Source organism: Citrus clementina, unplaced genomic scaffold, assembly GCF_000493195.1.
Source record: "Citrus clementina cultivar Clemenules unplaced genomic scaffold, Citrus_clementina_v1.0 scaffold_8, whole genome shotgun sequence".
Classification (NCBI taxonomy): domain Eukaryota; kingdom Viridiplantae; phylum Streptophyta; class Magnoliopsida; order Sapindales; family Rutaceae; genus Citrus; species Citrus x clementina.
The window spans coordinates 22,090,959-22,113,480 of NW_006262022.1; the positions used below are offsets into that span (position 1 = coordinate 22,090,959).

The 22,522-nt window shown below is 35.8% G+C and overlaps 3 protein-coding genes across 4 annotated transcripts; all 3 read right to left on the reverse strand.

The window, feature by feature from the left end:
- Positions 1-1,113: 1,113 nt before the first annotated feature.
- On the reverse strand, positions 1,114-6,119 carry LOC18034664 (yrdC domain-containing protein, mitochondrial). Of its 2 annotated transcripts, none has more exons than XM_024179098.1 (5): positions 5,994-6,119; positions 5,558-5,780; positions 4,527-4,702; positions 1,715-2,006; positions 1,114-1,401 (listed from the first exon to the last, which is right to left on the reverse strand). In XM_024179098.1, exons 1-5 carry the CDS (start codon positions 6,055-6,057, stop codon positions 1,335-1,337), a joined length of 822 nt encoding a protein of 273 aa, XP_024034866.1. In that variant the 5' UTR covers positions 6,058-6,119; the 3' UTR covers positions 1,114-1,334. The 2 variants fall into 2 exon arrangements, with proteins under 2 accessions (XP_024034866.1, XP_006424587.1); XM_006424524.2 differs by having other exon boundaries at positions 5,975-6,119.
- A 713-nt stretch (positions 6,120-6,832) lies between these two features.
- LOC18034018 lies at positions 6,833-11,372 on the reverse strand. The gene is made up of 8 exons (XM_006424525.2): positions 10,883-11,372; positions 9,867-10,370; positions 9,406-9,568; positions 8,792-9,083; positions 8,126-8,198; positions 7,959-8,049; positions 7,516-7,595; positions 6,833-7,334 (listed from the first exon to the last, which is right to left on the reverse strand). Exons 1-8 carry the CDS (start codon positions 11,000-11,002, stop codon positions 7,110-7,112), a joined length of 1,548 nt encoding a protein of 515 aa, XP_006424588.1. The 5' UTR covers positions 11,003-11,372; the 3' UTR covers positions 6,833-7,109.
- A 3,474-nt stretch (positions 11,373-14,846) lies between these two features.
- On the reverse strand, positions 14,847-22,458 carry LOC18034360 (zinc finger CCCH domain-containing protein 24). Its single transcript, XM_006424527.2, has 14 exons — positions 21,799-22,458; positions 21,525-21,617; positions 21,108-21,437; positions 20,940-21,012; positions 19,948-20,080; positions 19,695-19,848; positions 18,726-18,824; positions 18,376-18,498; positions 17,854-18,021; positions 17,580-17,714; positions 17,253-17,348; positions 16,699-17,022; positions 16,029-16,072; positions 14,847-15,939 (listed from the first exon to the last, which is right to left on the reverse strand). Exons 1-14 carry the CDS (start codon positions 22,363-22,365, stop codon positions 15,696-15,698), a joined length of 2,583 nt encoding a protein of 860 aa, XP_006424590.1. The 5' UTR covers positions 22,366-22,458; the 3' UTR covers positions 14,847-15,695.
- Between the last annotated feature and the right edge of the window lie 64 nt (positions 22,459-22,522).

Genomic DNA, 22,522 nt, shown 5'->3' on the forward strand with positions numbered 1-22,522 from the left:
TTATTTTTTGGGGAATATATTTTCATATTAGATTTTAACTATAATACGTCGAGATCAAACCCCAACTCTTAAAATATTAAAAAACGGACCTGATAAATATTAAATTACAATTCATATCCTATTTTCTATGGTCCCACTGACATAAAATATATTATTCAAATACTAATGATGTCGCACAAGAATTTCAATTCAAGAGAGGCTACCTACCGATTCCCGAACCTGCGCGCCAACCACGGAATATCAACAATTTACAAAACTTATTTGATGCATTGAATTTGTATATTTTACAAGGGCTTCGATGCAAAACTTGCAACCAAGAAGAGCACAAACTCAACGCTCGAGTGAAGCGGGAGTCTCATGAATTTAGAAATCTTTTGATGAACCGTTTTGAGAAACTCCACCTACCCCACTTAGTATGAAAGCCCATATCACGCGTTTCTCGTTCACGCGCTAAGTCTCGTGGAAGGTAGGTGCGAGATAGCTGCCTAGCTGGCCGCCTTTAGTAAAAACCCATCTGGTCCCCGGCCACTCGCGAACGGCACACTGCCTCCTTGGTGATTGGTGCGTAACATCACTCGCCTTGGTCTGAGGCGCTTGATGCCACATAGCTAACTAACTCCGTATTATGCAAGAAGATAAGGGACCTTTTGGGAATTTAATTTTATATAAATTATTTATACCGTTGGTCTTGACTTGACCATCCAAGCTCACCATTGCTGGCTTTTATCGCATGAACGTTGACGTGCCGGACCATTTTGGGCAAACTCCGCTTTCTTATTAATTTTTAAAAACATAACAACGTGCAATCCACAAGGGTTATGAATATGGACGTCTATAATACTAACTAATAATGTTGGTATCATATCACATTATCCACACAATCCTGAGAGCCCGCAACTTCAAATATCAAAACTGGGAATTCGTTGGGTGTGCTAAATTGGACTAATGTGTTGTTTTAACACGTTTTTCTTATCGAAGTTATAGTGCACATCACGGCCTTCGCTTTTGAATTTGACAAAGTCAAGAACCTACCACACACATTTTTGCGCATGGGGTTGTGTTGTGACATTACATAGGAATTATCATTCCATCATTTATTAATAATAATAATAATTATAATAAAAAATCTTATCAAATATTGAAGTCAAATCGACTAAGTAACATATTCATGATTTTCTCACAAAAAATTTGGAAGAATTTTAATTGAACCATGCCGGAACTAGATTTAATTTCACTTCGACTTCCACTTGGCCTTTAGTCTTGAAGCAAAACCTGTTCTTGCCCAGCATAATAGAATAAATCTGTAACGCCGAGGCTTTTTTGCAGCCGCTTTCTTACCCAGCAGCCGGCTCTTCTACCAGGGAATGCTTTTCAAGAATGGCAGTTGTCTCTTCCTTGGCGCTGGAACAAGTACATAAGAGTGAATTTAAATAATAATAACAATAATATGGATCCTATTCCTACCTACTTGAAATGATAGCAAGTACAGTATTTCCATTAGATGAATAACAAATGTGTACTGTCCACATGAAATTCCATTTTGAGTGCAAATATGATGCCAACACAAGGCTTCAACCAATGCACATACTATTGAGCTAGCAGATCATCACTTTGTTGATGACTTTTAAGACCAAAAGCATCCAATTCTGTTTTCTTTTCACGCGATTTGGACGTTCACATATTATAAACATATGCAACTCAATTGGATGCTTACCTTCCAGGTCGAAGAATCTTGAACTTTCCTAGCCTGGTGAGATCCACAACTGTTGATCCCGCACGACCTGATGGAAGCACTCCACCATCATAAACGCATGCACAGTGTTCCCATAAGTTCTCAAAATCTTTGACGCAAACACTACTTGGCAGTCCAGTTAGATTTGCACTTGTGAGAGCCAATGCACTTTCCAAACCGCGGGTAATAACCCTGACAAAGTTGGAATCGGGCACTCGGACACCTATACTTTCCAATCCAGGATTCAAGGACTTCTCAAGGTTACTTGACTCGCCTGCAGAAATACCAGATATCTACTTTCACACCACACAAAATTCAATTTAACTAGACATGTGTAGAAAGCAATGGACAAAGATTGATGAAAGGGAAATTACTCTTTTTGACAATATATTATTAAAATGATGTTTCCATACCAGATAGTGTTAGACAAGGGCTGACCCGACCAAGATGTGAGATAATTACTGCCTAGAGTAGTTATCCCACTTACAAGTTAAATAACATGTAAGGACTCCTTTTTTTTTTATGGGGGGGGTTGTGGTGTGGTGGAAGAGGGCTTCTTGGGAAAGTGAAGCTAAGTTAAAAGAGGAGAGGTTGATGAGGAGTGGTTCTTGATGAAGCCTGATTTCTCTCCCTCTTGCTCGATGTCCAATTATTCAAGTAAAATTGAAAAAGCAGAAAACATGGTATTGCCAAGGGCACAAAAGCTTTTCCAAACTTGTGATCGCTTTCTAACCAACCATCAACGGTGATTCAACCTTCATAGATTCTTCTACTTCTAAGTCGCATACAACAAATATGGGATTCGGATTCTCAAATTTGAATTATCAATATGCAATAATCTTTGACATTGATATTAGAGCCAGTTTAGGGTTGTTTTAATTTCATTAAAGCACAGCTTTAGAAATTTGATGATGGTGTGCTTTGATTCCATGGATGTTAAAGCCTTGATTTTATATGTTATATAGCTCCAACATATGCCGAATGTTCTTAGAAATTTATGTGCGTAAATTCGGCCGCAGAGTTAGAAAACATGAACCCTAAAATGTGAAACTCAAAGCCTTCCAAGGGACATAGTTTTTGGTATAGTTAATCATCTGGTATGATCTTTGTACCATTAGAAAGAGCTTTCATTTCGAGATACTACATGTGTAATTTGGAATTACGTATATGTGCAATTTGGAATTATATAGAGACAGATATGGCCGGTCGAAGTTTTCTGGTTACAGATTAAGGTTTCCAGAATTTTTATGATGACGATGGACAGTGCTCATGGGCACAGCTCGTTTTAGGGGGCACTTGAGCTTCATTTCCTTCACCAATGCAAATCTGAGACCACCATCAGGACAAAATTTGGAGTCTAATTGTGGTGATTCCACACCCACACAAGGCCTGGACGATGACGTAACTCAAAAGGTTCTTAAAAATATTAGCCAATTCCATCTTAGAAACCAGAAAAAAAAAAAATTGATTCTCAAATAAACCTTTCTTAACTATGGCTATTAATTCTTTTCTGTCTATCAATTTCTCATATGGGCGCAGAAAAATCCCACCACCATCATACTCTAAATTTTTTCCTAAGTTCAAAAGCAATCATGGATTTGCAACCAGTGAAGGATGTAAAGCTCAAATACCCCTAGAGTGAGTAGCTCACAGGCACTGTTCACATCTCCGCCAAAAAATTTACAAATCCCAATCTGCGACTAAAAAACTTCGAATGGTTATTTTTCTTTCTACTTAAGTCCAAATTATACATATGATATATTGTAGGAAAGTTCTTTCTAATGGTACCAAGATTGTAGTAAACGATTAACTGTACTAAAAGTTATATGCCTTAAACGACTACGAGTTTTATATTCTAAAATTCACTTTTTCTAACTCTCTATACCGAATTGATGCACAGAAATTTTCACAAACATTATGCATATAATGATGCTATAAAAGCTATTAAATCACAGCCTAACATTCAAGGAATCAATTACCATCATCAAATTTGAAATGCAATAAAACATGCTTTAACGATCTTCTATCAAATTCAAAAGGGTTCAACTATAGTCTGGCTTTAATACCAATGTTAGAAATCGTGACTTGCTCATGATTTCAAATTCAAGTATCTGAATCCATAATTGTAGAATTCAAAGCGAAAGCTAAAGGATTTACCAAGGTTGAATCCGTATTCATAATTGGTTGGGAAGCTATCATGTAATCCTGAAGCTTCCTCGATTCACAGCAGAAGAACCCAAACAATTGCTACATGGCCAGACTAAATCCTTTTGAAGTTCTTAAAAACTCTTTGTATTTGTTCTTTGCCAATTGCCATCTGCTTTTGCGCTTTCTACAATGTTGTATTCTCCGCTTGTTCAATTTTATGTGAATTATTAGAGATGATAGCAAGATGGAGAGAAGTTAGGCTTCCAAAGAACCACTTCTCACCAACTTCTCCTCTTAACCAAAAGTAGAGAGAGAGTGGGGAGGCACTTCCCCAAAACCTCTCTGACACGTTGTAAGTGGGATAACTACCATCACATCTTGTGTCAGGTCAGCCTATCATGGGTGATCCAATGAGCGATCTGCCCATGTCTAACATGGAGTATTAAAATTCAATTTAACAGCTGAAATACAACTAGACATATATAGGAATGGATACAGATTGGTGAAGGCAAACTTACACTTTTTGGCAATACATTAAAAAGATCTTTCTTATACCTGATAGCATACCTAATAAAGTACCAACATTTTATTTTTTTAATTATTATTATTATTTTTGGTTGCAAAGATACACACAACAGTTACTGACCTCGACTTAATACGACTGTAACAGGCCCTGGAAGCAGAGAATCGAGCAAGCCATGAGGCAAATGATCTGTTACAGCAAAGCGATTAATGTCTGATACATCCCCAACACAGATTGCAAGAGGGCTTGTGTGTTTACGTCCTTTAATCTCGTAAATTCGATTAACTGCTTCCAAAGAACTGCAATTATGATCAAATGAAAGGAAAGTGAAATCTTACTCTCTTAATCTGGTGACTACAACTACCAAATTTAAACCGGCCACAAAATTCTAAAACTTCACAATACACTGACTTTTGCTTTATTAATTATATTTACTACAGGGGCCTCCGAGTTTTTGAAAATCTTATTCTTATATAAACTCCCTTCGCCGTCTTCAACCTTTCCTTCTGCAGATGTAACACTTCTTAGAGAAATACTCAACCAGTAGACTCTCTTAGAAAGTTCTGCCAAATTACTCAGGTAGGATGGTTGTTTCATCAAAACAGGGTTTCTAATCTATCTAAGATAAGTCTGAGTTCAATCTATCTAAGAATTACTCATCTAGCCACTTCAACATCTTAATTACATAGACCGTGGAACAAAATCTACCATCTGAATTCCTATTATAAGGAAGAAATCAAATAAAGAAGGCATAACTTGGCAATCAATTTAACCTACCAATCTTATCCATTAGCTGGGCTTAAAATCTACATAGAGGATGCAAGGCTGAGTGAAATAGCACAGGAGATACAGAACAATGAAATATCAACATGATTCAACCATTGCAATTAATTATACTATATGACTCCATAAATGCATTTATATACAATCTCAATGAATTTGTAATTCCAGTTGATTCAAAAACTACTCTTTACATCCCAAATCATCTTACATCCTGACATTTCATTTTTTGTCATTTATTTGAAATCTTTTGTAATGCAATGTTCTCAAATTAAAGACATTCAACAACCAAAATAAACGACAAAAAATGCTTATGACAATCAAGCAAAATAAATTACAGCCGAAAGAGAAAGAAAAGAATTAAATGGTGGTACCAAGCATCACATGCGAATCCATAAAGTGTATCCGTGGGAACCGCAATAACTTTGCCAGTTTTCAGAGCTTGAATTGCCTCTTCGGCATGAGCTTCAGTTGCAGGACGAACCAAACCCGCCTTATTTTCAACACTAACTTGACCATTCTCCAAACTGAACGCCATTTTCTTTGGGAATCTCCTATTCAAATGCAAGAATAAAACAAACCGCAACTTGGGCACACCTAAAAATGTTAAATAACCATCAAAACTCACTTCAATATATGCAAAAATTAAAATAACTTTAGTATCAAGATTGAAACTTGAAGTAAACCCAGCTCCAAACAGTGTAAACAGCAACTCGGTTCGGTTGAGATATGAGTTTCAGGTCGTGTAACGCAAAAAATAATAGAGCGAGTAAGAGATTCTGATTACTGACGATTGTGATTAAAGAGCACCTATGAGAGAAACACGACTGCTAAGAAGAGGAAGTTTCTCTGCAATTCTTATCGAGAAACTCATAGCAGTACTCTGCTTCGCTTCTTGCTCAGAAGTTGCAGTTAGTTAAGTCCCCCTTCCCCCGGATGACGCTCTCGCACTGTTTTGTGTAACATGTGCCCTATATTCTACTTGAAAAGGATGGTATTTATCACCAATCACCCTTATGTTTGTTAGAGTTATCAAAACGGTTCATTTAATAGTTATATACTTATATACCTCCTCTGCTGTCAGCCAGTCGATTAATTTCGCAGTACGACAACCCAATTTTTTTTTTTTTTAATGAGAAAAATGAAAAAAGAAGCCCGAATCGAACTTGCACCTAATGAGTGTTGTCTTATTTATTTATAATTAAGTCAGATAATTGGATTCAAAAGCTGAGTTAGATTTTATTTAGTATTTTATTGTGGTTTTAATTTGTTTAATTATGCTGTTAAATGACACTAACTGTGTCTGTGTTAACATCAAGAGGGTAGGTACTTAAAAATTAAAATGATACATGATATATAATTGATAATACCAAAAACATCAAGGGTGGTAAGTGATAAATACTCATTTTGCCACCATGTGCTTCTCACGTTCATGAAAACTACTCACAATTAAGGAACTCTACCGCAATGCCAAATTGCCAACTGCCAGAGATGCGTCTCCACGTATATTTTGATTAAATTTGATGGATTTTCTTATATTTAAAATTCATTAGAGGCTTCTTTTAAGTCTGTTTCAAACCCCCCGGGTTGCCAATAAATTGAAAAAAAAATTGGAGAAATAATAAATCCAAAATGGTTTCTGTGCTGTAAACTCGGATTATGCTATTTGTTAATGGCTAATTACCAGCATAAACAACCATACAAGAACTACAAAAAATAAAATCCCTGTGAAACTGAAAAAGCTTCCATTTCTGGGGCTTTCAGCTTAGTCACATATTAATACTCTAATCATTTGGCAAAATGAGAGAAGCTCTTAACATCTATAAGGCATTATATTTTACAAGGTGTAAGAAATGCTTATCTTAGAGACAAGATAAATTTATGCATAGCGCTTTTCAGTTTGGCATAAACCAAATAGACAATAACTCAACCCCCACTAAAAGTTTCTGGATTTTCCACATCAGCTTGGTGCCGATCACGATGAGCTGTCTGTAATGGAGCTGGGAATAGAACTGGATGTTGCTGATTTGACCGAGCTTCCCATCTTTGTTTCCATCTCAAGAACTCAACAAGAATAGAGCTGCCACTCATGGCAACTCCAAACCCAGCAAATGTTGCAAGGAGTATAGATAGAACTGCTTGAACCCCAACCTGCAAGATACAAATTAATATTAGCTTCAGAAAAAAATTTTGTTTCTGAGAGTTATGTCAACGAAGTATTATCTTCTCTAGTCATCCTATCATTAACTGACTAAAAGGCTCCACAACCATTTGAGTTTCGGAGCACCTCACTTATTTTAGGTATAAAAAAAAAAAATTGCATAATGCTTACCAAGGAATAAAATATGTGAGCGAAGAGAACCACCAAAGCAAACTGAAATGATGCATAAACCCAGACAAATCTTCTTTTCACTGAACAAGTTCAAGGATTTGAGTCAGAAAATCTTGGATACAAATAATAAACAAGAATTATTATATCAATCAATGTAAGTGTTGATTAGTTCAGCTGGAGAAAACTCTTAAGGTGATACAAGAGGTGTGGGTTCGAATTCCAATTATGCCAGGGTTGAGGGATTTGTTTAAATTTATATGGTAATATGAAATCAAATTTATTTTTCTGAAAATTGATATAGCTGCTCAGTACAGAATTGGCGTTCTAGGCATGCACCACTTGTCCTCGTATTCCATTCTATAATCTACGACTTTTGCAAACAATATCTTTACATGATATTCAGTCATCTCAATTATATACCATAAGATTCTTTGCCAACCTACCCATGGTTGATGAAGTCATCGATGCAAGGAGACCTAGTACACAAGAAAATGGAAGAGATATGGCAATTGCTCCAGTTCCCATTTTTGCAACCTGCAAACAAACGGATATGTTAACAAGGAAATATAATGGACATTGTCACTGATTTGAATGAGGACGAATATCTTACCAGAAGCTGTTCAAGAAAACAAAAATAGGCAAGCATGCTGACAATAACGAGCACAGGCACTTCCTGCCAAACCCTACCCACAAGATTTCAACTGATAAGTTCTAAAGCAATTAATTACTTTGATAATTGAGATCATAATATGATAAATATCTGAACAAGTAACAATACAGAGATAACAAACACGAATTACAGATTTCTCACAAAAATTTCACTGGACTTAAGGCTGCACGGAACTCAATTAAGCACAGCTACATAAGACATAGTAGTTACGACATGGTGGATAGCATCGTAAAAATGAAGGTAGGAAGCTAATCTTGTATTTTTTCAAGTCAAAAACCAGAGCCTCGTATCACTTAAGCTTGAACACTTCTAATGAAGAGTTCATATCTGTGATCGACATCATTACCAAATCCATATCTACACTATGTATCAAATAAAATAACATTTTAACAGCAATCCACGATTGGTGTGTTTAACTCAAAATCTCTAGTAATAATAACATTGTATGAAGATCTGCCTGCATAGCATCAAAACTACAGTTCCAAAGAAATCACATTTTCCCGAATGCATGAACTTCAAATTTCCATTTCTTTGCCCTTGATAGTTCAGTAATCAAATATTGTGAATCTAATTTAAACATAAAAATCAATGTCAATAATCATGTACCTGTATCCATTGAGATCCGACAGTTGGTCTCTTGCTCCATTTCGAAATCGAGTACTCTGGATCCGTAAAAGAGTGACTGGTAGGTTCTGAACCTCTTGTTTGCACACATCACATGTCTTGTTACCTTTCATGGTAAACCATTTAATGGCACATTCTTTATGGGCCAGAGCAAGTTCACCCTTGCAGCTGCATTCCATTTTGAAGGTTTCACCTCCTTCACAAAGTTCAACCAGGCAAATTCTACAAACAGCTTCTTCCTCAGGTATGTCTTCACCATCAGCATCATTGTTTTCTGAAATGGGAGAATGTGATAAGACATTGCTGATAACCGCTTACATGTTCAGCAAACTGAGGGGAAAGGGGGAACGATGATTAAGAAATCACAGGATATAAATGTCTATACATAAATATGTTGAGCCTGGATGTTGCGAGAACAGAGAAATGAAAATGAAATATTTGAATAGAAACATGACTTTATAACTTTCTTCTAGTTGTCGGTCTCCAGCAATTAGAATGAAACCTCAATGCAAAGTTATACAAACTGCTTTGCATATTTAGTTCAGTAGAAGGATTACAGACAAGAGTGCCCTATGATGTTAAAACCAAAAATTTACCGGTATCTACTATCTGAGATGTGTTCGAAATCTCTTCTCCTTCCTTTACTCGAGGAGTTGCAGCAATTACTCGGAAAAACGAATCCATTCTCCTTATGCTTCCTTCTTTTCTATTCAAAGGAACTGAAAGTGAGCGAGATATCTGCTTCAGGGCTCCTTTTCTCTGCAAAAAGAAATTCAAAACATAGATAAAAATTGAAAAAAATTAAAAAAAAAAAAAAAGCTAAGATCCTTGTATGTTAAAGATTTCACATTTATACTTGGCAAAGAATAAAAATTAGAGAAGAGGATAAAATAGGAAAGAGAAATTGTTTCTAAGTTAACATAGGTATGCATTAAGAATAACAGCTAGTGACTGAACTCCCCAGCTCCTGGCTGTTTGCAACCATGCAGGCAGAAAGCCCATTCCATCAATAAATTAATTAGAGAAGGTATCGAGGACGACAAGTGCAGAAACTTACACTTGAATTTGAAGAACCACCAAAGCTTCCACTGCCTGCAGAATCTAGGTTGGATTGCACAATTGGAGTTACAGGCAGCGATGATGTTCTCTTTATCCTAGGAGTAAATATTTTTGTTAGCGACAGTGACCTTGATATTAAGGGCTTATCTCTTGGTGTTGCGCATGAAGTTTCCGCAGCTTGGTTGGCAGCCTTCTCAACATCTAAGTTAGTATTTCGATACTTGAAATTTAGCTTTGGCAAGAAACCTTTTATGGATGACTTGGCTCTGGATGACGAAGGACCAGGGGAACCATTCATTCTCGCATCTGCAGAACAAGGCGTCAAGTTGAAATTTACCCTCCTGGGAGTTGGAGTGGGACTAGGCGTAGGGGGCATCCTCACTATGACAGAATCCTGTGAGGAAACTGCCAGCGTTCTTGAGGGTATCTCTAAGAAGAGATTTCTCCGCTTCCAATGTTGTAAATTACTGGTTTCTTCAGTGATTCCCATTGGGTCTTCAGCCTGAAAAATTGAACCATGGCACAATTAGATTATGAAGTGAGCAGGATCATGTGCAAAGAGGAGGCACATAATAATTTCTTCTATCAACCCAGCTTGTAGCCTTAACTTGGTCCTATAGCAATCGAGTAATTCGTGATCAAGGATTTAGGAATACTTCGTTAATAATCATCCTCTGAACTCTAATTCACTTCTTATTACCAAATATGGTTTACGTTAAATTCAAATTCAGAGGCAGGGATTCAATATTTCCAAATTATTGGTTACATTCAGCAATCACACAGTAACATAGGCTGCAGAGGAATTAAGACGTGTTTCAAGAAAAATTACAAGTAACCAAATAACTCACTCATTCTAGTTCATCTCAAAATTATCCACATAATATACATCATCAAAAAGTTTGAAACTTTCCAATAAAATGATTTATGGAGATGAAAAATGAAGCTGAGATACACTAAATTCAAGTAAAGGCATTACAGAAAAGGGGAGATTAGCAGAGAAGCTAAAGCACGAACCTTGTGAACTGGACCAGCTGCTTTATCAGTATTATTGTTATTGTTATTATTATTATTCTGGCTTGAACCCACATCATGTTCCTCATCAGGCACATGTTTCTCCTCCTCTTCAGTTCCCATTCTTGATCATAACACGTCCAACAGGACACAAAACAAAACAAACCCAGAACCAAAAACAAAACAAACCCAGAACCAAAAACAAGAATCTTTCAAGCTGAAACAGAAGTTACAAACGGTGGTGGTGAGTGGTGAGTTTCTTGGTAAGTGTGTGGAGAGTCGCAGTATGAAATATAGAAATGTAGACACTGTGACACAGAACAGAGAGAGAAATAATTAAATAAAAAATGATAAAATGATAAAATGATAAATGTTAATGATTCTTATTTATGGAAAATCGCTAAAGGAAGATGGAGGTGGAAAGCCTGGCCTACAGCATACTGTGCCACTCCACTGCGCGCGGACTCTTCACTATCAGTAACTACCTTTTTTTTTTGGCCTTTTTTTTCTTTTTTTGACTTTTTTTTTGTTTGTTATTTATTTATATTTCCAAATTATATAATAATACCCCATGCTGCAGCAGAAGAAGGGAGGGGATAAAAAATGCTTCGTTTCATTTCAACCTCTGAAGAAGGAGACGGTTAGAAATATTATTTCTTAATCTAATAATTCAATAAGGGACATGCTATTGCTCTTTTTTATAAAATTGGTCCTAAAACTAGACATTTCAAATCTCCTTATTATACATATCTATATATGAAATAGATATCAAGCCCTCACAAAAGTATTATGAGGCTAAAAATATTTAAAAGTCTGTCTCCTTGTGCAATGTGAATAGAGTAAAGACATCTATCATTTGTAAGAATTATTTGTCTGAACATGTACTCTATAAAATTTAATGTAATAATGTAAGTCCCAATTATATATATCTAATTATAAATATCAGTGTAATGTATGTTATAATAACAGTTATAAATATATGTGTAATGCAGTTATTTAATGTGTAACCAGTATTAAAAAATATATATATGAAATAGAGACCTAGGTGTTAATTCCCATTTCTTTGATATGGCAACTCAAATTGCCATCACTCTTGAGTCTTGTCTTCGTTTATTAATTGTTCAAATGTATAGGATAGGAAATAGCCATTTTATCTTTTCGACACATAAAGAAAACAATCTCTCATTTTTGTTGACACATGCATCTAATATAATTTATCATATACAACATAACATCAAATCTATTTTTCGATATCCACACCATGGTAAGATTTAATTCGGTAAAAAGAGCAAATTAAATTAGAAGTAATTTTATGTATCTTTTTTTTAAAACGTTAGGGTTTACATATTCAAATTTTTAAAATTTGAACGTCCTTTCCTCATAATAGATATACATATATACACACATAATACACATGATAATTACAACTAACAAAAATTTAGAATAACGACAAACTTGTTAACTGGTTTGATCAGCTGAATAATGATTTTGCTAAAGTAAAATTTATTTGCATAAAGCTATTCACAAAAAAAAAAAAAAAAACACCCCTTCACACCAAAACTGTTTTGTGTACGTTTAAAAAACATTGCCTCGTATGTATCCTTAAAGCTTACTGTTACAATCTCTAAATTCTTCTTTTGAAGACACATGAGATGCTTGTGAACGTTTGGGATGATGGATGATTTCATGGGGATACACAAATTGATAAATCATTATATTTATGAGGTTGAAAATTGTACATTACAATAATACGTACGTTAAATTGTGAATAATATATACATATGAAGGGATATTAATGGGGTGTGATCCAAATGGCTTAATTATGGGCAGAGGTGGGAATTTAGCAAAACTGTTGAGTGTTTCTCAGGAAAATTAATACGGATGTATCTTCTTGAAAAGGAGAGGAATTTATTAGGCCCCCTACTTTCTTTTGTGAATAAACGTCTGTTCACCAAAAAAAGTGTGCACCGGGCGGTGATGATGATGATGACAATTATTAATTAATCCGACAAAAGTCCACTGAAATCCCAATTCTGTGGATTTGAATTTCTAAAATATATAAGTGTAATATGTATGTTTATAATATGAAAAGACCAAGTCACAAATATCCCACATAACTCTTTAAATTTTTGGTAGTGTTTCTCCAATTCCAGAATTTGAGTTTCGTACGTTTGATTATTACGAATTATGAAAATGTTTATATCTTATTAATCACAAACGCATGCACATAACAACAAACTACTTAACATGTTAATAGCTTACTTTCTTGTGTCTTTTTGTATATTTGATGTTAAACTATAACTCAAATGACACCAAGAGATTATATAATCTATTTACTTTATTATTATTATTATTAATAAAGAAAGAAGAAAATGGTAAAGATTCTTAGTTTTCGAATCTTGATTTGGTCGGTCGATAATTCGTCAGAATTTCTTTACGCCACGGATTAACTGTTTAATTTATTATGGGACCAAATCAAAGGAACGTTTAATAGTTGATAGAAGCCTCTTTCTTGCTTGCTTGCTTGCTTTATGCTTTTCTAAAAGATGACAGGGAACTTCAAAGTTTGAAGTGGCGGGAGGCTTTTTTGTTGGCTAACAGCCTGTGGATGGATGGTAATCAACAAGCTGTCTCACTGGTCATTTTCATTTTATCTTTTAAACATCTGGTTAATCAGCAATTAAAAATCTTACCACTTTTATATAGTGGGTAGAATTTTTCTCAAGTATGTCAAAATATTCATTTAGATTATCATTTTCTGCCCATGTCAAATTTAGTATTGTGACAGTCCATTATTTTTTGGTGACCTATCATTCTTAATTATGTGACTCCACCGAACCCATCTCTTTCTGTACCAACAATCACGAAGCCGCGCCTATATTAAACCCATACTCAATACGAGCTGTGTACTGGTATCCCATACTGCACCATACATGGTGCTTGCTCTTTACATAGCAAGGGCTTAAAAATAATGAACTGCCTTAATCAAGATTGTGTTAACGGCAGCTAAGGTAAGTTGACAACTAACAACTGCGGACTGCGGTGGTTACTGATGAAATGAGATAATTAAAAATTTTGAATTAAAGAAAGTACTTTTAACTGGTTAAAGTGGGAGACTCTGGTCAATTTTTGGAAAGTAGAAATTATATCGTTCCAGAGGCAGTGCGGAGGGTAGATTTTGATGTTGCCACAAAGATAAGAATCCATAGTGGGTGTGTAAAAAGATACCCCATTTGCTGACATGACCATGACTGCCAAACGCAGCCGAAAAAAGGAGCAGAGAGAAAGAGAATCCCACTAATTTATAAACAATAATTGAATTTTGATTTATTCGTGATCATCATCAAAACAAATTAAGAAAAGAGTTTTATCGTAATTCCAGAAATTACACATATTCCACTCTTTACTTTCAAATTTGCAGGGCAAAGCTTATGTGTTTTTTTGTTTGAAAAATGATGCTGCATCTGCATGTGTCCAAATCAATCATCAGCAAAGGCTGGATAAGTGCTACAAGTGTAAGATGTCTCAAGCGGAAGTCATTAAAAAGAAGAGAAAGCAAAAAGTAAAAGAAGCAGCGCAAGTAATACTCATGAGTAGGCATATGGATGGAGACTTTACAAAGAGTTTCTTCTTGTATGTTTGAAAGGAGACTTCAGCTTTTGTGACTTAGGTATTTATGTTTGGTGGGTATGGTAGGCATTGGCATCGAGATATGTACTAAGAAAAAGGGTAATAAAAGAATTATGGATTCATTTTGTATTTGGCTTTATGGTGAAAAAGTTGAGCTAAAACCAAAAAAAAAAAAAATGGCTATTGACTTTCTTTAACAAAGTACTCATTTTAACTTAAAGCTCACTTCACAGGCATATTTGTCAATCATTACTCTCATAGGCCTGCATTGGGGTACAATAATTTCAAATATGATTGAATTTTGTAACCAAAACAGGCCAAAAAAAGGGCAACAGTCCCAGATAAAAATTTTGGAAACTAAACAAAAAAAATCGGAGCGATTTAAGAATCCACAGACAAGCAATGGACATCCGTGCCAAATTCCCATCCAATCTTTACAAATGATAGTGGGAATATCCAACTTTTTTCTTTTCTTTTTTTTGATAAGGGGAAAATCCAACTTAGTTGTGAAGTAAAGTAACTAGCTCCACTCAGTTGTAACATCCAACATCGGTGCATCATCCGTCAGAAACCATTAGCTTTTAGCTCTACAGGTAACAATCAGGTGGAGGTGGATCCCTTTCAGTAATGGCTAAATTCACCTGTCAGCAGATGATTAGTTTGGGCCAAGGGTCTCAACTCTCAACTTCGATTGGAGCCGTGTCAAGAGTTCATTCATCTAGGTTGGGCTAGAATACAACCGCTATCAACAATTATAGTCATCTACACTTTCCGGTCCAAACCCATTTTTTATTTTTTATTTTTATTCCTTTTTTTCCAAACTCCATATTTCTGTTGTACAACGCCCACGCTGGGGGGGTCTCCAACTGAAAAATTAAGAGTGCAACTGAAAACTTGGGGTTTCCAACTAGAGGTCCGGGGGCCGCAGCAGACACTGACTCTAATGTAGTATTTTCTCAGTAAGTCTCTTTGAATTGTAATTGGTAAGGCCAAAAAACAGTTATGAGAATTCCGCCGACCATTCAACAGTTCCTTGTGTTCTCGAATCAATACAACAATTACGACCAAAGAATGGACGACAAGCTGTAACTATTAAAATTTTTATTGGCAGACATAAGAATCCTTCAAACGTTCAAATTGGAGTTGGCTGCATGGCAAAATTGTGGCATCTTGAGTTATGGTCTAATTACCTCTCCAAGAGCATCACCATTTCACAGTGCGAAGTATGTGGGAAAAGATCCACTGCCATGGCTTTTACAGGTTGGAAAGGCTTTGATATGGGCATGGATTTGGCTCTATGCCTGGCCAAACCAGCACTGCTCATGTTCCTCCACCCCCTGTTGTCTTTATTTTTCTCAATTTTATCTGGAGACGGTGTGCAAAGCTCAATAGCATTTGCTACTAAGGTTTCAGGGTTACATGATATGTAACTGCACACCAAGAAATGGCATACATGTCAAAGGTTGTAGAAACAATACATAGTAGAACAAGGAATATACAAAGTTTTAAGGAAACTAACACAAGCCTCTGCAGTCGTGCATGGGTCCTCAAAATTTTAATGACCTGCAACCGCCCAAAATCTGAATTAGCATAAGCAAGAACAAGTCAAGGCTGAAAAAGTTTCAAGTATAAAGCACAAGGTGCACTCTCATAGCCTTAACATGTAAGGTAAATTTAATCAAAGCATAAACCTTCTCAATAGCCATATTCAGTAGTGCTATTTAACCCTTTCTTTTTTAACTAAATTTTATTTTAAGAATTACCCAGAGGCATATCAACCAAGATATGTTAGCCTCAAAAGATGAAATACCATTGTAAGAATAAACAAGGAAAATGAAAGGGAAAATCCATTAAGCAAAGAAAATAATTAAATCCAACTTCAAACAAATAAATAAACATGATGTGGTAGCATAATACAAAACCTTCAGCTGTTGGTACTTGGTAGCATAAAAACAGGGAAATGCTTCATTGGATGCACACTGCATGAAACTTCAATTTTTCCACACTCAAGGGTGGACCCTAAACCCACCCTTATATTCTTCATTATGTGGTCTGAATAATAGTAAGGGGCTCCTTTTATAATATATTTTATTTCTCATAAACAATAGAAGGGCCTCTGTGATTACAGTAGGAGTCATTGAAAAAAATATAAATGTGAATGTCCACATACATAGGAGCGTGTTACTTACAGTGGGATGAAGTCCGCCGCGTGGGGGATCAACAATAGCAACCACATTTTTAAACGGCTGCACCGAAGAATTTCCCTCTGAAGTGCAATCCTTCTGAAGTTGGCTTTGTGGTTCTTTTCCACTGCCTTCCGGACAATTGGAATCAGCTATGTCATTTTCAGGGTCCTGGCCAGAGCACCCTTCATTTTCTGGAACATTGTCTCTGGAAGAGTCTTTCTCTTCAGCAATAGTAATTTCCTTGTTACTACCCTCAGATGCATGCTCATCTTCTTCCCGAAGGGGATTTAGGTAATCTTTCAGTAAAGATCCCATCACATCCTCTGCCTGTTGATCCATACAAATAAATAAATGATTAAATTTCTACAATAATTACAACAAAATCAATAAACATAAATAATTTAAATAGAGTCAACCCCCGAGAATAACAAGATGTTCTGGCTCATGATTTGTTTTCAAGGACAATCATATCTCAAATTTGTATCCTTTATGAACAACTACATTATAATTTCTACAAGTAAAACGGCTAGAGAGTGTCAAAAAAGTCAAAATCAAACCTTTGCACAGACAAATCTACAGTTTTTTACGCCATTAATTTCAGCATTCCGATGAGCATCAGAAACTGCAGAAGCATTCATTTCAATTCCGATAACCTGTAAATTGCAGAGTCCGAGAAGTCAAATCATTAAGAAAACGAAAACAAGATCGAATCAGCTTATTTCATAGATTACTACTCCCTGTTTACTGTTTCAAGAAGCCACCACTATATAAATCTATCCCTTTTCAAGTTACAATGTTATCCAAACAAGGTATCATACGTGTTACACAGGGTATTCAACACTAAAAGTACCCGAAGAATAACATGATATGTAGCTGACTATTACCATACCAACACGATGAGCTAATGTAAGCCCAATTGTTCCAGTTCCACAGCACACGTCAAAGAGCAAGGTATCAGGACCCAAATCAGCCCAATCCCCAGCAAGTGAATATAGCTTCTCTGCAGCTAGGGTATTAACCTGCGGTACATGCATACTCTGTAAAAATCTTTCATTTGCTTTTGTATATGGATGATAATCATTTGTGCATGCAAGATATTCAGCATTGTGAGAGAATTTTCAATTGAGCAAAAAGAGAAACAGAAACCAGAGGTCTAACCTGGAAAAAAGCAGTTGGAGATATGCAGAACCGAAGATTGCTTATAGAATCGTGGATTCTTGCTTCTACTACATCATTGCTTTCTTCTGGCTCACCATCTGCTTTTGGGATGGAAAGAAGACGCAATGGAGCATCAGCTGGAGCTACATTTGATACCCCTTGGTGATCCTACATAAATACCAAAAACCATATGATATAAGGATAAAACAAAGAAAGTATCTTACAGGTTACAAAATTTTGGGGCAGCAGCTCAGGCTTAGGCCAAATATTATTAAAGTACCAATGAAGCTAACTGTTTAAAGTATATGATGGCATATAATGCAATATCCTTGGATTTTACAAAAAGCCCAATGAAACAAAAGCTCCAAATAGTTACAAACCCTTGAAATAATAACCTCCCAACTCTCTCCCATTTTCCTGTTCTATACTGTCCCACGAGGCACTTCTTCCCAATAATTTAGTTAATTATGTATGTATTAACTTTTCTAATTACAGAGCAAAATCACGATAAGGAGCTCATACCTGAATGACCAAAGCTGTCAGTGGTAAAGATGGAGAACTTGCAGTAGCTCCAGCCGCAAAAGCTTTAGCCAACCTCTCAAATTCATTGTTTACCACTGCATCATCAAAGGTCGCTGAGGAGACCTGTGTAATCAAGATAGGGGGTGGGGGGGAACAAAAGCTATAAGAAAATACATAAGCAGAATACATTGAAAGGAAAACAATAATCTAATCCTTCATAAACCAAATTACATCGGCTTGAGCCAATTACAATTTAACATCATTCTTTTTTTAACATACTCCAGGACCTTCTGAATAAGTTATGGCTCATTAGTTCACTGAATCTGTCTACTAGTTCTTTAGACACAAACCTGTGCTATTAGCATGACCTCTGAAATGTTGACCTCTGAAATGTTGACCTCTAAATTCTCAACATCCAATGGCTTCCCTGGACTTCTTCCTTCTCGAACCTTAAATACACATCAAGATATAGAATGTTAAATTTAAGAGTATATGAAATCTCAGGTTCATTTTAACAGCATATTAGATAGAGGTGGCAATATGGGTCAGGATTCGTTTATTCGATTCGATGCGAATTACATGGGTTTGGGTTTGAAAAAATTGATTCGTTTAATAAATGGGTGAATTCGATTTGATTCGCTAATTAAACGAATCGAATCCAGGTTTGAAGATATTGATTCGTTTATTCGTTTAGAATTCGTTTAATAAACAGGTCATAAACGAATCGAATACAAATGATTCGTTTAAAATTAGTTTACTTAAATTACTTTTTTGTTCTAAAATTTATTTGAAATTTTTTTTAAATTTGAAGGTTATTTGTATTATTAAGGATTTGGTATTTGGTATTTGGATGATTGTATATTTAATCCTATAATATGGTTTGATTATTTGTATTTTGTTGTAGGATATTAAATTTGTGGCTTTTTCATATTTTACTTTGCTTAATTTTGTTTATTAATTATATTTTTCTAAACGAATAGTAAACGAATCTTGATTCGATTTGATTCGTTATGGATTCGTAATAGGGTAAACGAATAATAAACGAATCCGGATTCAATTTGACTTGTTTATTAATTCTACTAAATGAATTAAACGAATCGAATCCGAATCCTGAGATTTCAATTCATTTAATAAACGAATCGAATCCGAATCAGTAGAATTTTGACCCAATTCATTTACGATTCAATTCGAAATCGATTCGTTTTGCCACCCCTAATATTACACAAATCCTAACTCAGTGCATAACAATGGTGAGAGAAGCCCAAAATTGTTTTTAAAAAAAAAAAAAACACTCAGTAGTCACTGTGAGCAACATGTACCGTTAACTGGCGCCAGAATCCACTATTTTTGAATCTGTTCCAAACTGGTAAGTCTGATTGCTGCAGAAATTCCTGAAAGATTGAAGCATATTTACAAGCAATTTCTGATACATTTGGGCAGTCCACAGGTTCTTCGACTGCTGTGACACCCTCCCTGAAAATCTCGTCTTTCAGTGAAGTAGCTCCAACACTAAGAAGTGTCTCCCAACAACAGCAACCAGAGAGAGAGTGAACAAAAGAGAATGCCTTTTACCTAAAGTTTCCAAGCATGAATCCTACAGTTGGTTTTGCCTGGAGAGAATATCCAACAGAAAACTCACACTTGTTACGGTATCCATTCACAAGTGGGGATCCAAGTATTCCCTCTAGTTTACATGGAAGACCACCTGCAGGATGTTAGATAGAACAAGGATAGAGATAAGAAAGGGCGGATCTAGGACTTTTTACAACCCTAGGCTAATTTATAAATTTATGGTAGACATTTGTGTGAATGTCGTTACTTGTAAAGGAGTAAAACAACATATATATCAAGCAACGTGACATCAAAACTCTTACCGAAATATATGTATTTAATAAAAGAATGATAATAATGTAACAAATAAGTTTATGATATAAATTATTAAACTTGTACATTAAAAAAATTATTTATGAAATTCTTTTTTATTTTATATAGAATGTGATATATTTGAATAATATCATTTAGCAAAAAGAAAAAGAACAAGTATATCTGTGAAGGAAATAAACCATGAAATTATGAAAATATTGTTAGTTGTTACTATAATTGTTTTATAACTTTCTAATACTAGTGACAATGTTATAATACATTGACATACTTTTTTTTTTTTGTTCAATTAGACCAAACCATAACATTTTTTATAATAAGTTAAAACAGTATTAATATTTTAAGCCCCAAAACAGTACTAATATTTTAAGCCCCTAATGATCTCAATTTAGTCAATAAATTATATATTTAACCATTTAATAAAATAAGTCACTCTAATTGAAAAAAATAAGGAAAGTGTTAAATTGGGGACATATTTGAAAATAAAATTAAAACCATATTATTATTTGAAAAATTATAAAAATTTAAGGTGCATGAATGAAATTTTCTTGGGCGATCAGGCGTGACACAGCCCGGCCTACCCCAGCCCAGCCCAGCCCAGCCCAGCCCAGCCGTAGGTCTGCCTTTGGTGGAAAGAGTCCCAACACTTCTATTTGGAAAGACCTCATGGAGGAAAAACATACCTATCTCTCTTGATTTCATAATCCATTCTGGAAGTGAAACACCATTTGGACAAGCTTTACGCGCATTTCTAGTCTGTCCAAAACATTTGAAAAGTTCAGATATCTAAGAAATTGTACTGCATTGGTTTATAAGAAATGAAAAGCAAAACATAAATTGGCAATTCTAACAAGTTTTTTGAGCATCTGTGCGATTGAGTTCTTTTTGTGTTCCAATTGAACGCTGTAAGACATATGAGCAAGGGGTGTCACAACATCTCGTGCACTTTTAACCTTCAAGCCCGAACCATCTCCTGCTAAACCTTCATCGTTTCCATTACCATCTTCATGTCCATTTGAAGATGCATGGGCCTCAGCAAGTTCTCCAGGCACAGCAGATTCACTAGTTTGCTTGGCATTTCCGGATAGAGTCATAGGTGATTTGATATTCTTATCAAAAGATCGGGGAACAACATTAGCAACCTTTAAAGTCTTGTTTCCAATAGATATTCCTTCCAGCTCCTGCCTCATCAACACTCTCACATGAGTCAAAAGCTCATTACAAAATTTAAGAAGCAGTAACACTAAACAGTAATAAACAAACGATACCTCTACTGCATTTTTCAATTGCTCTACACTTTCAAACTTCACAAAACCCACAGTCATGCCTTTCTTTTTCTTTGCAGATTTGTATAAAATTCCCTGCCAAAATAAGCATTTCTCATGAACAAGCAAGTCAATTATACTTTGGCTGTGAGTGATTCCATTTCAAAGCAATTGTGGATTTAAAAACAGTAAAATGTTCTTCACTGTTGTCAGAATACATTAATAAAAAAAAATATCTTTAATTTCTTAAGTTTAAAGAAACTGTTTTAGCACTCACATGATCTGCGAGAAACTTCTTCAAGTTATCAGAATGCCACTTTCTAGGCAAATGCACCAAACATTTACTAAGCTCAACATCTTGATCGCCGTCGCCGTCGCCGTCAACCACCGCCTCCGTCATCATAACCTCCTCCACTGCGTCTTCCTTCGCTTCACATTTATCTCCATCCTCCAATTTCCTCGCCTTCTTGGCCCGCTCCGACGTCGGGTCCCACGTGTCATCGGGTCTGATTCGGAGCTCCTCTTCGCCGTGAGCGTACCTGCAGGTGCTTCCATGGCAGCACGTGCCGACCTTCCTGAAGTAGGAGCAGAGACTGGTTTTGTGTAGAGGGTGAAGTGAAGGGGAAGGCGAAGGCTCAGCTGATTCTGATTGTGGGCCCTCCGTTGCCAGGTCCTCTCTTTTGCGTTTCTCGGCCGCGGTAGTGGTGACGTCATCTGTCGATTGCGGAATGGAAGGTTGGATTTGTTCGTCGTCGGCGTTTTGTAGAGGTTCGTTGTGACTGGTTGGATCTTGACCGTTGATTGGAGGCGGGAGGTTTAGGGTTTCAGTTGGAAATGATGCCATTGCGGTTACCACCCAATTTCCCCCACTACCGGCACACCACTGTGATTTATTCTTGGTTTGTGACTGTTCAGTATTTTATATGAGAACGTGATTTTTTTTTTCTTTGTAATTATTATTAAAAAGAAAAGAAAATTGTTAAAACTTCAAATTTTAGTCT